Source organism: Tenrec ecaudatus, chromosome 8 (assembly GCF_050624435.1).
Source record: "Tenrec ecaudatus isolate mTenEca1 chromosome 8, mTenEca1.hap1, whole genome shotgun sequence".
Taxonomy (NCBI): domain Eukaryota; kingdom Metazoa; phylum Chordata; class Mammalia; order Afrosoricida; family Tenrecidae; genus Tenrec; species Tenrec ecaudatus.
In genome coordinates, this window is record NC_134537.1 from 42,369,888 (window position 1) to 42,386,014 (window position 16,127).

Genomic DNA, 16,127 nt, shown 5'->3' on the forward strand with positions numbered 1-16,127 from the left:
TTTCCCCACCACATCAAAGATCAAAGATTGCACACCCATCCCTCTCCCCACCCCATAGCACCTTCCTACAGAACCAAAGTCACTTTTCAAATTTCCAATCCCTGAGAGATACTGAGCACCCAGTAAGCACAAATCAGCCTGTGCTTACCATATTGGGTAATCCACCTTTCATTGATGTGTTAGACTGGGTTGACAAGAGAAAAAAATACAGACACACATATATGTATATGAAAGAACTTTATATCAAGAAGTAATTTTATATCGAGAAAACATCCCAGACCAATCCAGAACAAGTCCATAAGTCTGATACTTGTCCATAAATCCCTCTTCAGACTCACGCAGCCATATGCAATGATATAGAATGCAGGAGATCACAGGCTGGTGGGTTCAAAGTCATGTGGATCCAATGGCAGGGCCTCTGGCAGCAATCGGGTGAGATGCAGGAAAGTGAAGGCCAAGAGAGGAGGGGAGGTTTCCAGGACCCTCCTTATGGGAAGGCTACGCCCGTGAGGAGGCATCTGGTTGACAGGCTAAACTCCACTCTACACTTGTATACAGCTTCAAGTTGACAGGAAATTAGATAATGACCGTCCTTGGACCCCACTAGCTATTTGGTGGGTGTTACAAGAGCATGGTCAGAAACAGCGCATAAAAGGACCCAGCGCCCGGCAGCAGTAAACACAAGCTCCGTACAGTTTTCTGAGGCATGCAACCAAGAATCCCCCGGTCAGCCCAGTCCTGTGAGGCAGACAACGTACTATCCCTCTTTATTGAGGAGGCAGCTGGATTGCTGCCCAGAACCTGTAGGGCGGTGGGGGGCGGGGAGTGGGCAAGATTGTGCAGTGGACAGAACGCTTTCACAAATGCTTCCCCGACCGAATCAGCCCCGAGTGGGTTTGGAGTAGAGAGGTGACGGTAGGAGGACAGGACCGGGCTGATCGGGGAAGGCTTTCTGCTGGAGCTGAGAGAGAGCTAGGTTTCCTTGGTATGGGGAGCGGCCCTAGTAGGTAAGTCTTTCAATCAGTAGCTCATCCTTGGAGAGATACTGTTGTGTCTGTAGGCTCAGGAAAGCCAAGGAGAGATGTCCAACCAAGTTTCCCAAATGTTCTCTGTCCCTTCCCTCTGGCCCTGCAGGTGCCTGGAGCCTGCTGAGAACCCCAGCTAGGGGGCAGTAACAGGCCCTCCCATTGTCCTGGAACCAAAGCCATCATGTGTGTGTGTCAGGGGGTGGGGTACTGTGAGGGGGTGTGTGCATGCATGAAGACCAGACTTGAAGATCCTCTGAGGTCCCGGGGCAGCACAGGGACATGTCAGGACACGGGGAGGCCCCTTAAGTAACCCTAACCTGCTTGTCAACAGAGAACCAAGAATAGCACCTGCTAGGAAGGGGCCATTTCCTCTTCCTGTACAGCACCCCAACTGAAGTGGTAGTAGCCCTCGGACGCTGTGTATCCGGCTGCAGTGAGGTCAGCTCATGACTGGCTCCGGTCTCCAGAAAGGAGTCTCCGCGAGCTAGCTTCAAGGGTGTGTGGCCCAGGCCAGCTCTCTTCGGCCAGGCATCCCGCAGGCTCAAAGAAGGCCCCAAGCACCCTGCCCCTGGGGTGCTAAGGAGGGCAGGGCTGGCCCAGTTACACCTGGCTGCCCCTGGCTCGGTCCAGCAGGGTCACAGGGCACCAGGGTCACACAGATGCTGGTGACCTGAAGCATAGAAGCCTGCTGACTTGTTCTTCTACCCTTTTTTGTCCCTGTTGGGGAGGTACCCGGACGAGTGACGTCATCATAGATATCATTCATGGTGTACCCCACCTCCCCACCGTTACATGGTCCACTCCCCCTCTCACCACAGCAGCCAACACAGAGACCCTCCTTTCTGCCTGGTAGTTGGCACCACAGCCTCACCAGCACCCTGCTGGGTGAGGGCGACGGGAGTGGGGAGCAACCCCATTGGGCGGCAGCTGACACCCCCTCCTAGTGATGCCACTGCGGTGGGGGGGACCTCTCCCTCTGAGACATCAGCCACCCACCACAACGACAGACTCCGGGTCATTGTGTGTCACCCCCTCTGACAGTCTGTCCACCAGGCCCCTCTAGTGCTGCCACTGACTGGCCCAGAGCTGTCGCCAACACACAAGATCAGACTGTTGGTGGTGGAGGAGTCTGCTCCAAGGAGCAAAGGCCTTCAGCAAATCTCCCTTCTTCCTAAAACCACTTCCTGTTTCCATGGCTGCCTCTTCGGGGAAGAGAGGAGGGAGGGGAGACTGTGGGCCGGAGGGACTGCTGGCGGAGAGGGCTGTGGGAAAAAAGTGGGGGGAGGGAAAAAGACAGGGCCCCCCCCACCCCGCCTCCATCCCAGGAGCTATGTGAGAGGCTACAGAGAGCGCCCAGAGGGGAGGCCCAGCCCGGTACAGAACACGGTGTCTGAGACAGGCGGAGTTGGAAGACTGGATGTGTGTCTGTGCATGACAGAGATTGATAGTGTGCGTAAGGGGAAGCGCTCCTGACCACGAAATTTCGTGTTTGCTCTTTATGGCTTCGGTTGGGCTGACCCGTTTGTGAAGCCCGGACGGAGTGAATGCACACAGACAAGAACTGGGGCACGGGCTTTTTGTAGGGGGTGGGGGGCGGGAGCGGAAATGGGAGGGGGGACTTGGGGAGTTGACAGCGAAGGCTAGAGGTGGAGGGAGGACTGGACCTGAATGTGGTGATGCAAATCATTTTAAAGGTCATGCGGGGGGCGTTCTAGAAATGTAAAGAGGAAGTGCCATATAAATGTGTCCAGAGAGTGAACAAGAAGCTGTGGGGTTGGGCAGAGAGGGAGGAGGGATGTCCTGAGTTCAGAGCACCCCATTCCTCAGCGCTTGGGAGCCGCGCAGAGGGGAACTGGGTGGGAACTGCCTTGGATCAGCTGCAGAGGATGGTTTGTGCCCTGGGGCCTGCCGAGAGGATCTCCTGGCTCCTCAGCTAGGTGAGAAGAAGAGAGCTGTTTCCCATCCCTGGCCTCCCCGGCCAGCCCCTTCCACTCAGGAATCCACTGTCCTCAGCCAGCTCTTTGGAACTCACCCATGACTGGGCCTCTGCAGACCTGGAAGCCAGCCCGGCCATGGGGCAGGGGCCCGGAGCTGGAGGCTGCACACAGCCCGCCCTGGACATCCCGGTCACTTTGGGGACCGTAGACCATCTCTGAGGTGCCGACCGGCCTGGGAGCAGCTCCGTCAGGCCCAGGGGATTCTGCAGGGGACCATGGGGTCTCAGCCCTGAGCCTGCAGACTCGCGTGTCAAGTGCTGGTGAGCGCTGCCATGGGGTCGGCACCCACCTCACCGTGGCCCCAGCCTCGCACCACAGAACCAAGCGCTGCCTGCTCTGAAACTCCTGAACCCTGCTGAGCCTCGGAGCAGTACACCATAGCTTGTAATTCGGCAAGTCTCTGCTCCAAGCTGGTAAAAAAGCACTCCCTGATCTGGGAAGGTCGATCCCCAGTCCGCCCAGTCACTTGCCCGGCGGCAGTGACAATGACGGCATCTGTGGTCCAAGCTCTGTCCATTGGTTTTCCTGGGGTGGCCGGCATGCAGCTGTGGTGCCGGAAGCCCCATCTTTGAGAATCAGGTGCCCTTGACCTGAGCCAGGGTGAGTGTTTCCATGTGAAAGTCAGGCGGGGGATGAGGAAGAGTGGGGAAGAGCTGATGGCGCTGGAGCGAAGGCATTGGTGAAGGACGCTGAAGGACAAATACATCTGCCCTGCAAGACGGACCGCCAGAGCTCTCCTTAGAGGCGGGGAAGGCAAGCCTGAGCCTCATACACTTCAGGCGTGCTCTCGGGAGAGCACATTCGTGCTTGGTAAACCAGAGAGGCACATGCACTCCGACCTACCGAGCCGGGCGCTGTGTCGCCGTCACACACAGGGCTGTGTGAGTCCGAACCACACAGTGACAAAGCACTGTGGTGAAGACAGGCGACACTGGAGGAGCACTTCCTATCGGCAAACACGACTGTAAATGCTCTATGTGGGTTTCGGCGATTTCACTTGCGCCATGAGCCCACGAAGGAGCCACCCTTCTTGGCCCCGTTTAAAAATGAAGAGACCACGGTTGACTGAAGCGAACATCAGCCCCGTCTGGTAAAGATGCGAGAGGCCGCCTCCAGCAATTTGGCCTCAGCATCTGGAATCTCCCTTTGAACCGGTACAGCGACTGCCCCGTTCAGAATCTTTCCTGCTCATCCAACTCTGGCCTCTGCCACCGAGTTCTCCGATCAACGGGCTCCCCTACATCCCCCTCCTTGAAACTGAAGATCCTCAAGCCCACCCCGGCGCCTGCCTCACAAGCTGACACCGCTGTGCCGGCCCTTGCAGCTCCCCAGGGACCAGCTGTCCGGTGCACGGGGCCCCGCCTTCCTCAGTTGTTCGGCCACGGCCATAGTCACAGCCGTCCTGGGCGCTCTCATGCACCGGTTGCCACATTTGGGAAGTTACACGCAAGAGGGCCATGATTTCCAACAACCTATCCACAGCGGAGCGTTGTCCTTGTTCACCGACGAGGAACTGGGTCGTCGGAAAGACTTGTCACGGCTGCGGGGTAGAGGAAAGACTTGACTGTAGTCCAAGCCCACCCCTTCAGATCTTCATGCAGTTCCACCCCCTGACTTCAGACATGACCCTGAACTCCTCCACTGACCCTCGCTCTGACCACAGCAGGCCCGTCAGCCCCCAGCCCACCTCGTTCTTTCTCTGCTCCCGGCTGCAATTTCTTTAGAGGCTGCCGTCCCTTTGAGTGCTCCATTCCCTCCTCCCCAAACTCCCTCACCTCTAAATCTTTCTCTTCCTTCGGAAGAGTATGCAGGTGTACCCCTCTCTCCTCCCCACCTCTCTCTTTCCCTGTACTCACACTGCCAGGTGATTTAGGGGAGTCATCTAGACCGGCGACCACCAATTCTCCCCTCTTTACATCCTGGCTCCTGTCCTCACGGGTCCTCCAACCTCCTATCACCAGCCAGTGGTGAGATCCCATGGCCACCCCTGGCTTTGCCTTTCCTGGCGCTCAGGCCCATTGATGCTACGGCTTCCTCTCCCCCTTCTCCCCTTGGCCCTCAGGCCACTGTCTCCTCCCTCCTCTCCAGCAGTTCCTTCCAAGCCCGCTGCACGGACGCCCCTTCCGCTGCCCATCCGGCTCTCCGCTTTCTGAAAAGAGGCAGGGGCGCGTGTTGGCGTGCAGCCCGCGCAGGCACGGTTTTGCGGATGGAAAGCTGCCGAATTCTGTCGAGCTGAGACGCCATGTAAAGAGACACATTTACGGCTTCCTGCCCATTTAGCTGTCAGTCATCCTAACAAAGGTGGTACTCATAATACCTTGCACGAGGGCAGCCTTTCACAGCTTACTGGCTGTTTTCACATGCCCTTCAGTGCCCGGTCGCTGTGCAGTGAAAATATTTGTATGGCTGCCCGGAACTGAAGGGGTGTCATTAAATGCCACATGCTTTCCCAAGGTGCCTGGGAGAGCTTTGTTAGATTCCCCAGCCGTCTTAGCCAGGACCGCGGTTCCAGCTTCTCTGCAATTGTCATGGAGTGATAGGTTCCTGATGCTGGGGACAGCGGCAAATGACTCCTGCCACTTCAATGGTCCGTGCTCCTCCAGGGCATCTGGAGAGGCGAGGGGCTGGCACCAGATGTGGAAGAACTCCGAGCTTTCAAGCGGCAGGAGGGTTGGCAACTGCAGGCGCTGGGCCGTTTGGATTGGCAGAGAGTGTAACTAGATCGCATCCTGTTTGCCCATTTCTCTGGGACTTGTTTTCAAAGGGGATGTTTTGAAACTTTAAGCCAGGCTGGCGAGTTAGTCATGTCTGCGTGCCACCTCCCACCAGCTGAGGCCCTGTGTGGAGGAGGACTGGGAGGCCAAGCCCAGGCTCTGCAGAGAGGAATTTCATTAGATTGTTTGTCGCGTGTGCTGCGGGGACCCTCTCTGTGATGAACTGCCCCCACAGAAACTCAGTTGGAGCCGTCACAGGCATCCCCGAGGTCAAAGAGTCCGGTTGCTTCACCGCCTTCACCCAGGGTACAGCCCGTGCACAGGGTGTTTGCTCCTTTGGTTTGCTGAGTCACAAATGTTTGAAGCCCCAAAGCCACGTGCATGAGGCTTTTCTGATGTCCTCCAGCCCCTCCTGGGCTGCCCCCGCTGAGGGGGCCGGAGCAGCTCGTCTCTTGTTCTCTGCACACCATGCCCCCCTTCTCTTCTTTAACTGCTTATTGTGAATTGAGTCAAGAGGCACCGAGCAATCCGTTCTCCGTTCAACACCCCTAATGTACGCGGTGTCATGGCATCCACCCCCGTCCTCCCAAGGTAGCATCGCCCATCCCACTTCTTCCTTGGGCTTTCCCGTGTCCATTTCTCCCCTTTCCCTAATCCTCTCTGCCTTCTGAACTTTGTCCTGGGGCAAATGGTGCCTCTGGGATCCCACACGGTTGGTTATTCTGAGTGTGTGCACCTCCCTAATATTCCTGCTCGCCTGCCAGACCTCTCTCTGGCTGGGCGGAAAATGAGCCATGGGGCGCGTTCAGTTCCAGGCCTGAAGGGTGGCTGGGGGTCAGAGGCTCGGGGATTCCTCCAGGCTGTACCCAACCAGTGAGCCTTTTCATCCACTTTATCTGGGACATCCTCTGTGACCTCTGCCAGAGTGGTGAGCAGTGGTCACCAGGGTCGAGTCTCAAGGTCACAGAGACGCAGGTGCCCATGGTCCCCTGGGCCTTTGGACTCGTGATCTCCTCGTGTTGTGCATTTTCTTCACTCGTCCTAGCTCTGCACAGGGCGAAACCGGTCGTTGCATCTGAGGATGTCCGCTGGGAAGCTTTTAAGACTCCACTTCCTACGCGCTCCAAAGTAGGAAGTGGAACCTTGCCTTTGTGACGATGGCATGCCAGTGACCTTGTGCACTCCCTGTCTTGTCATTTCCCTGGGTGCTCAAGTGTTGAGGGAGACTTCCAGGAATGGCCTGTGTCTCAGGCAGAGGGTCCTGTCCCTCTCCCAGGAGCCATAGCGGACTTGGATGAACCACCAGCTTCTCCTCTGTGTTGCTCTCTGCCTCTTCCTCCCCTCTCTCTGGGATCGTTGAGCTGCACTGGCCTTGGGCTGGGCAGTGGAGAAATTAGCCTACAAGAGGTCAGACTGACCGGAAGGCCCCGGGTTTGCTGGCTGACCCCTGCCAGGCTGGAAACTCAAGAGGAGTAGCCCCTACCCCTCTCCAGTGAGCAGAACTGCCACATCGATGCCCAGCCACCAACGAGACCAGTGTACGTCCAACACCTGCACACAGTTCTCCCGAAACCCGGCCTGCCAACAATAACATGCCGTGTCCTTTTCAACCCTTGGGCCCTGTAGACGAGACTGTCGGAGAGTTGTGTGTCGCTGCCAGATACAGTTAGAACGGACACGGCGCTCGCGTCTTAGAAAAGGCGGCCCCTCCAGTCAGGCCCGAACTCGTGCTCAGGGCTTGTCAGTGCAGACTTCCCTGTGCCCTTTCACTTTGGGTCGCTCTGCTTCATGGGAGATGTGGTTCACAGGCCACTGGAGAGGGCCAGAACCCTGTGAAGAAGGCCATCCCCCAGAAACGCGCCGATCCCTGCAGCTCACGTGGAAAGGCACTTCCAAACGGCTGCGTTGATGGCTGGCTGGAAGTGGGGTGTGGGACACGACCAAGGAACAGCCTGTGCAGTGCTCGTGGTGCAGTCCCGGTGGCGGGCGGGCTGAAGGTGGCTCGTGATAGGATTCTTTCATCTGTGCTGCGGTTTGCAAATGTTCCTAATATGTTATGGGCGTGGGGGGAGAGTGACCCTACTCCCCTTGCCCCCTGTAGTGAATCATTTTCATGGAAAACACTCTTGACCCATGAAGTCCCTGAGGTCCAGTTATGAGGGCGCTTCGGGATTGGTTCTCTTCCATTTGGGAAGCGGGGGAGGGTCAGAGCTTGCTGTGTGTACTGAGGGAGGCAGGGACAGGGCCACCTGCCAGGATGAGTGCTTTCCGGTCCCCCAGCCCCACAGAGGTGTAACCTGTGAGCTTCAGGGGTCCTGCTCTCACCTGTGACTCATCCAGCACCCCAGCTTCTAAGTAACCAAGGCCGCATTCCGCAGCCTCCTCCTGGTCTGGGTCTGGCTTTCCTCCACTGGGCATAGGGCATATGCCCCCGCTGCTGCCTGGGGAACACGAGGGAGGACAGGCTGCTGGGCTGCCTCACCCCAGAGCCTGTCCACACACTGGGCTGGCAGGCTGGGCCCTCCAGATGGTCTCGCTGCCACCCACAGATCCAGGCTGGACAGAGCCAGGCAGGCCCGGGGAGGGGAAAGGGGGTCGAGAAGTAAGGGAAAGCTCCCGGAGTGGGGGTTCTGACCTATATTGTGGGTCGCACCTTTGGTGGTCACAGAGAAGATACTGGGGTAATTGACTTAGATGTGGAAGTAAAATGAAAGGGACCCCTCCCCCTTCATGTGCATACACACACTCACATACATACACACACACACACACATCATCCCTTCTCTCTCTGGTCCCCCACTGTTTGTAAACACAGACGCATGGTTGGACTCCTATGGGTCTTGGCAGGCTGGCATCAGGAAGGGAAGTTGGCTGCAAACACAGCACGGGGGCGAGTCTTTGGGAAACAGCGCAGGTACCTGGAGCACTGCCCTCCACCCCTGTGAGCCTGGGCATCGAGTGCCCGCTCGCTGTCGGACTTGGGGGCTGGCCCTACTTTGCACTGCGCAGCGCACATGTCTGCAGAAGCTCGAGGTGGTGCCCAGCCCCTCCCGATGGCAGCCTGTGGCGAGGCTCCCTCCCGCCTGGAGGAGCAGGGCCGTCCTCCCGGGGCTCTCATCTTGGCCATTCCATGCTTGGCCCTCGTCCGCAGAAGGGACCCTGGCTCCCACACTGAGAACCCTGGACTCTGATGCCAGTTGTCTGAGCTTCAACTAGCTGCAGCCCCGCCCCCCATCTCTGACCCAGTGTCCGCTCTCGTAAAACGAGGAGGATGACCATACGACCCCCACCTCATCTGATTTGTTTTATTAACCATTTTGCTGACCTGTAGTGCACTCATTTGTTGTCTGGTGCCTTCCAGTCTGTTCCAACTCATCACGACTGTGTGCAACAACACAGTCTCACGTGGCCCTGCTCCCACTAACCCGCCACCAAGGTGGCGCCTCCGTCTGGGAAGTGGCCCACCCAGTTACCTGTCCAAAGTACGGGAGGCACAGTGGCACCACCCTCACTTCAAACAAGCCTCCTGACTGTATTTCTTCCAAGCAGACTTGTTTGTTCTCTGGCAGCCCTTGGGATGGTCTATATTCTTCACCAGGCCCCTAATCCCAGTCCCGCAGTCCTTCGTCATCCGTCCACATTCAGTGTCTGGCCTTTGCCTGCATGGGAGGGGATTGAAAAGACCACGGCTTGGGTCTAGTGTGCCTTAGGCCTGTCTCGTAGGATTATTGTGAACATGAATTTGGTATGTGACCCGTAAAATGCTCAGAATAGGGTCTGGCACACATGTGTTGGGGGGGGGGGGAATCTTTAAAAGGGATAATTTCATTGTTTTAAAATTTCCTTTTCCATAAGCTTTTTGAAATCCCCTTGCCTACACGTCCCTGGGTAGTATATACAGCTAACACACTCGGCTGTTAATTGAAAGGTGGGCGATGTGAGTCTGCCCAGGGGGCACCTGAAGAAAGGCCTGGTGATTGACATCAGCATGAAAATAAACCTTCCTGGAGCTCGGTTATTTGTTTTATCATTTTATTGGGGGCTCCTCCAGCTCTTATCATAATCTATCCATCCATCCATTATGTGGAGCACATTTGTACATTTGTTGCCATCATCATTCTCAAAGCATTTTATCTCTACTTGAGCCCTTGGCATCAGCTAGTTGGTGGAGCTCAGCCGTGTTCTGACCACAGAGATGCCCTGATTTGCTTCAGCTCAGGGCCAGCCGGCACCTGGGTGTCAACTGCTATTGTCACACTGCCTCCTCCCTCTGGGTGCAAGTCTTCTCTCTGACCATCGGGCCCAACCAGCCCACCCAGAGCTCCATTCCCTGGCTGGTAGCTGGCCCTGCTCCATTTCACAGCCGGCCAGACGGCATCTTGTTCCTGCCATCACACTGCCTCCTCCTTTTTAAGGGAAAAAAAAATCATTTTATTGGGAGCTCTTACAGCTTTTATAACAATCCATCCATCAGTTGTATCAAGCACATTCATAAAAAGGTTGTCATCATCATTTTCTAAACATTTACTTTCTATTCGAGCCCTTGGTATCAGCTCCTCGCCCCCCTCCCCCAACCTTCATGACCCTTGGTAAATGATAAATTATTATTATTTCCCTGTCTTACATGGACCACTGTCTCCCTTCACCCACATTTCTGTCCATCCCCCTGGGTGGCAGGGAGGGGGTTATGCATCACTCGCTGCAATTGGTTCCCATGCCGCCTCCTTCTGTAGTCAAATCTCCCCTCTTAGAAGAGATCCTGTCTTTACAGCAGAATAGTCCTTCAGTTTTATTGCATCTGCAAAGTCCCCCTTGCCGTGTAAGGGACCATTCCCGTGGTCCAGGGATTAGGACTCGGGCATCGTTGGGGGTCACTATCCAGCCAAGCGCAACCACTGAGGCAGGTGGCGGAAAACCCTCCGAGCCCTGGTCCTGAGGTGTTGACCTGGCCAAGTTCCAGACCAACTTGGGTTCAGCCAGGCCACACACCTGCAGCAGCACCCCCTGCTGTCAACCCTCTGCTGCTGTAGGGTCCCCCGTCTCCGCCGCAAGCTCGCTGCTGCATCGAGGAGGCTGGCCACGACCCTGACGCTCCACGTGTTCTTTCAGGCCACGGCGAGTGCCACTGTGGAGAGTGTAAGTGCCACGCAGGCTACGTCGGGGACAACTGCAACTGCTCGACGGACATCAGCACCTGCCAGGCCAAGGACGGCCAGACCTGCAGTGACCGCGGACGCTGCATCTGTGGACAGTGCCAGTGCACGGAGCCAGGAGCCTTTGGGGAGACGTGTGAGAAGTGCCCCACCTGCCCTGATGCTTGCAGCACCAAGAGGTACTGGACGGGGGCACACACACACAAACACACACACTTACACACTCACGCGTGCACACACTCACGCACACACACGCATACACACACGCATCCTGGGGCACTCCAGCTTGTCGCCCCGATCGATCACAAGTCTCGCTCGGCCCTTGTCTCCCCGCCAGTGGCCCACAACGTCCCCATTTCCCCACAGCCTAGGCTTCCCCCACCCCCACCACCCTTGCCTTGCTGGGGAGCAAAACTCGTACAAATGTTAACGCAGCTGGCGTTTCCCAGAATAGCATCTGAGAAACACTGGTTCCAGGGGGATTTTGTAGGAAAATAAAAATAAAACAAAACGCCTCCACCGTGATTCTAACCCTAAACAAATTTAGAAATGACGGCACGAATGAGTGAGTTCAACGAAATGAAACTGGTGAACACCGAAAACAGCCTCTCCTCCGAGCCTTGAGTGCGCTGGTGTGACCCTCCCCGTGACTCTCTCCCAAACAGCGTATTTCACAGGGCACTCACCCCGGAAAGGCTGCTCTTCAGCAAAACACGACGAGAAGGTACATTGGATGGGAAAAGACAGCCGACCAAATAAGGCGTGCCAGAGACAAACTGCACGGACATTTGGATTTTCTGCTCCATTTGTACAGATAATGGTGCGGTGGCTCTGTGCTGCTGCGGGGCGCTGGGTGGGCTGTACCCCCAGCCCCATGGCTCTGCCCTTCACACCCCGTAGGAGTGTGAGAGGAGGGAACTCGGGCTCTGGGAGCCAAGGCCTTCTGGGGAGCAAGGGTGACGTTTGCTGTGGAAATGTGCGGCCCAAACAGCTGTGTCATCATGATTGGTGCCCAGAAGCCGGGGGTAGGGCGCAGATCATGAGAAACAATAATAGCACAGCGGCATTTCTCTGGCCGGGGCAGGCAACTGCATGATTTTGTTTTGGCGGAGCTCCCTCGCCAGAGCGTCTGGTTCACGCCGCCGAGAGAGAAAGGAGTTCATGTCCCTGAGCCGCGTGGCTGCCGGGCACCTGGCACCGTGCTCACAGCTGCTCTGGGAGCAGTGAAAGCCAGCCCCGGGGTAAGCACACACTTGCCTCTAGTGGTCCGGGCTGCAAAGTGTGAGGCAAAACAGACAGAACTGGGTTTGGCTTGGTTTGGTTTGGTTCATTGTTTGGTGCCTGCTGAGGTGCAGAGACAGGCAACGTGGTAGAATTCTCTCCTTCCAGGCAGGGGCCCTGGGTTCCCCTTCTGGCCCAGGAACATCTTGAGCAGCCTGCACCCCTCTGCCAGGGGCATCTCTCATGTGGCTATGCTGAAGAGCAGGCTCCGGGGGTGCAGCCAGAGACTAGGAAGAAAGGTCTGGTGACCTCCTTTTAAAAACCAGCCAGTGGGAACCCAGCGGGCTGCCCCCCGCATGGGTGGGCAGCTATTTGTTCCTTGCACGTGAGCTCGCACCAGGGTGGGTTCGATGGCAGCCACCATCAGCCCAAGAGCACTGCGTCCGAAGCAGCCTGAGGAGGGAGCCAGGCGCCAGCGGCAGGACTCATTTCTGAGCATTGACATCATCGCTCCACTTGGCCCCGACAGGCGCCCCTCCCAGATAACCACCCCTCAGCTCCTGGTCCACGGGCACACTGGGTGAATGAGGCGGGAGGGCAAGCAGGGCAGGCACCCAGGGAATACATAAAAGAAGACAAATCCCTCTCCTTCCCCTCCTGGGGGGCAGCCGGATTTGTCCAGGTCAGGTTAGAGACTCCAGGGGCAACCACGGAGCCTTCAAAGTTTTGAGCACTCCCTTCAGGGAGACAGATGTAGCAGTTGACTGGACTAGCCGTTGATCAATCCCAAAGGAACCAAGAGACACCAGAAAGGGCGCTCCCTCTCCCCTCCCCTCCCCGTCCCTCCCTTCCCCTCTCCTCCCCACACTGACCCTCTGTCTCCTTCACAGCTTAGTTGTAGCTTTCTTTTTTTAAAAAAAACAAAGTCCTGATAGTGACTTTTTTAGGGCTGGCTTTGACTTGCCACTTTGTTGGGATTTACGTGTCCTTGAACTCCTAAGTCCCTTTGTTTCACCTGGGCTCTCCCAGCAGCCGCTTGCCACTTTCTGACTAGACTGACCTAAACGCTTCCGTGTGAGAGCCACACTTGGCCTCGGCTGGTTTCGATTAACATACTGTTCAAACAGCCTCTCAGCAGCGTGCTATTTTAAAGGCCAGACTTGTGTTAGCGCATGGCTGCAATGGAGTATAATCCTTGGGACATAGAAGTTAGACCGGTCGGCTCCGATGGATCATTAGGGAGCGTTTCCGGAAGTGGCCCTGAGCTGTAGATTAACGACAAAAGGCAGGGCGGGCAGTTGGAGGCCTGCTGAGTACCGCTGGGCCCTGGCCCGAAGCAGAGCCTTTCTTTGCCACATGTGAATCCAGAAGGCTGGAGGAGAGGCCGGCCAGCTTGAATGACCAGACCTGGAGCCTCCCTTCCCGGGGCCCCCACCAAGGCTCTCTAGCCTGCCCTCTGCGGCCCCGGCTCGTCAGTCATGGGGGGATCCAAACAGTACCAACTTCAGTTTCTAACTCTGAAATGTTTCCGTGCAGTCAGCCCTAGGAGATTGAGGCTTTGTGGCCAATTTTGGAATCTCGGAATTCTTAAACGTTTACAACTCTCCTTGCAAATACTCCTCCGCTTCCCCTTTGTGATCTGCCCACCCGCTTGCCTATCCCTTGCTTTTAATTTGGGGCAAGAACATGTAACCATTCAACCACTTGTATGTGTACGTTGGTTCCATACATCTCCTGTCACCAGCCCACAGTCTACCCACAATGCTTCACTGCTGTCCACTCCGACTCTCTGCCCGCGACGTTCTCATCCGTGCCTTAGAACGACTGTTGTGATTTTGGTCCTATATAGGTAATTCCAGTAAAAGGCTCAGAGAAAGCAGCCATTGAGCTCGTGTTGTTTCGTGTAAAGATGACTTCATAGGTGTGTTAGTCTGGGTAGACCAGAGAAATAAATTCATAGACACTCATGTGTATAAGAAAGACCTTCAACTACATGAGCAAGTGAACATTGAGAAAACAACCCAGCCCAGTCAAGATCAAGTCCTTAAGTCCAATATTAGCCCATATGTGTGATACCAGTCTATAAAGTCCTCTTCAGACTCAGGAAACACATGCAATGAAGCCAAATGCAGGAAGAACACAGGCCAGTGGGTGGGAAGTCTTATGGATCCAGTGGCCTTGTTAGCATCTCAGCGCTGGCAGGCATCTCTATGTGGCTTCTCTAGCTCCCAGAATTGTATCCATGTAAGTCCATGTGGCTTCTCCTCAGGGATGTCTCACAGGGAGTGAGCCCAGAGAGGGTGTCTCCCGCCTCCAAGGAGGAATACAGGAGTTCTCAGAATCCTCAGGAGAAGGCCGTGCTCACACAGAGACCTCATTTTCTGTGTTCTGATTGACAGACCCACCCCTACACTCTTGATCCTCGAATTGACACCAGCTTATGTAACTACCACAATAGGAGAGTTGGTTCAAATTTTTAAATGGTCTCTAGGTACTAGATTCAGGGAATCTTCCAATCTCGTAAACCTAGTTTCCATTAAGAATTTGAAGTTAAATTTTTTTTCTTTTTAAATTTTTTTAAATAAAAAGAATGTGAAGTTCCATTCCACAGTTTTCCTCCTTTTGATCAAGAGCCATCCACGCAGGTCCCTGGTCAGGACACTTAGCAATGGTAGCCAGGTGCCATCCAATTTCCTCTGGTCTCCTGGCAAGGGAGGATCAGGAAGGTAACCATAACTACAGGCTGGCTCCCTCTCTAATTCCTGGGCCTCTTTCTCCTGCTCTTACCCACATAGAGACCAATTGTTCTGTCTTGGGTGGCTGTTGGCAAGCTCTTAATACCCCACACACTAGACACTGGATTAGGAGCTATATCAGAAACTCCTAATATTAGGCCAATTGACTGGACAGGCCCATGAAACCATTACCCCTAAATCTTGGAACCCAAATAACTAACTCAGGTTGATTGTACTGAGTTAGTATCGACAGCTAGGTACTTAATTTTCCTGTAAAGTTACGTATGATGTTTGATTTGTCACCTGTCCTTTTCTTCTGATGTATAATTCAGTGATATTAATTATAATAGTCAAATTCTACAAGTGCCAGGATTAGTGTAGGGTGTGTCTTGTGTCAATCTCTTCTGAAATGCAAAAGAAGCAGAGCGATGGAAAGAGAACTGCCAAACCAAGGCCATGCCCTTCCTGCAGCGCCCACAGAGAGCTTTCTCCATAGCTAGCACCCTGAACCCACACTTCTGACCTAAACTGTGAGGAAGACAAAATTGACTCTTGCTGTTACTAGCAGCACTGGGCAAGTAAGACAAGCACTAGACACAGGAAGACAGTTAACTGAGATGTCCCATGAAGCCATCACGATAAACAGCCACGCTGGGGTTTGGCTTGTGGACGAGCAGCCTGTCGTTGGTGTAAATCTATCTATCACCCAACTTTTGTCAATTCAAGTTTGTATAGATGTACAGTGCTCAGCTGTACCTCTCCCCTTAAGCAATATTAATCAATATTATGTATGGTCATCATAAACTGAAACTCAGTGTGAGTTCGATTGCTGGGAAGTCACTGTTTGGTTGCATAGCCCCCGCTATTCCCACCTCCCTTCCACCCCGGGGTGAGAAAGACGAGGTCTTTGACTCCCGTGCTGTGACTGCCCGGAAACTCACCGGGCAGTTCTGCACTGACAGGGTCGCTGTGAGCCAGAATTGACTCGATGGCGGCGAGCTTGGCTTGGGTGGTTCTGCCCCTGGTAACCACTAGTACATATTGGGCTCCAGATGCTAGCCTGTTCTTCTCTTTTTATATAAATAAAGGCTAAGTACAAATTGATCCTTTTGTGATTGACTTGTTTACGTCAGCAGCCTCTTGCCACGCTGCATCGTGGTGTAGCGTGTGCCGGGCTGCGTTTCTCCTACGGGCGGAGCAGCAGCACTTTGCCCACTCATTGCTGAGGACGGGCGTTTGGGCTGAGCAGTGCTCCAGCGCACATTGCCTCTCTCTGCTC

General features: G+C 55.0%; 1 protein-coding gene across 1 annotated transcript in view; it reads left to right on the forward strand.

Moving 5' to 3' along the window:
- The window catches only part of ITGB5 (integrin subunit beta 5), a 141,256-nt gene that overhangs the window by 115,518 nt on the left and 9,611 nt on the right, over window positions 1-16,127 (forward strand). Inside the window, exon 11 of the mRNA XM_075556310.1 lies at window positions 10,849-11,071. Coding sequence (XP_075412425.1) covers window positions 10,849-11,071 — 223 coding nt within the window. The remainder of the gene's footprint in view (window positions 1-10,848; window positions 11,072-16,127) is intronic.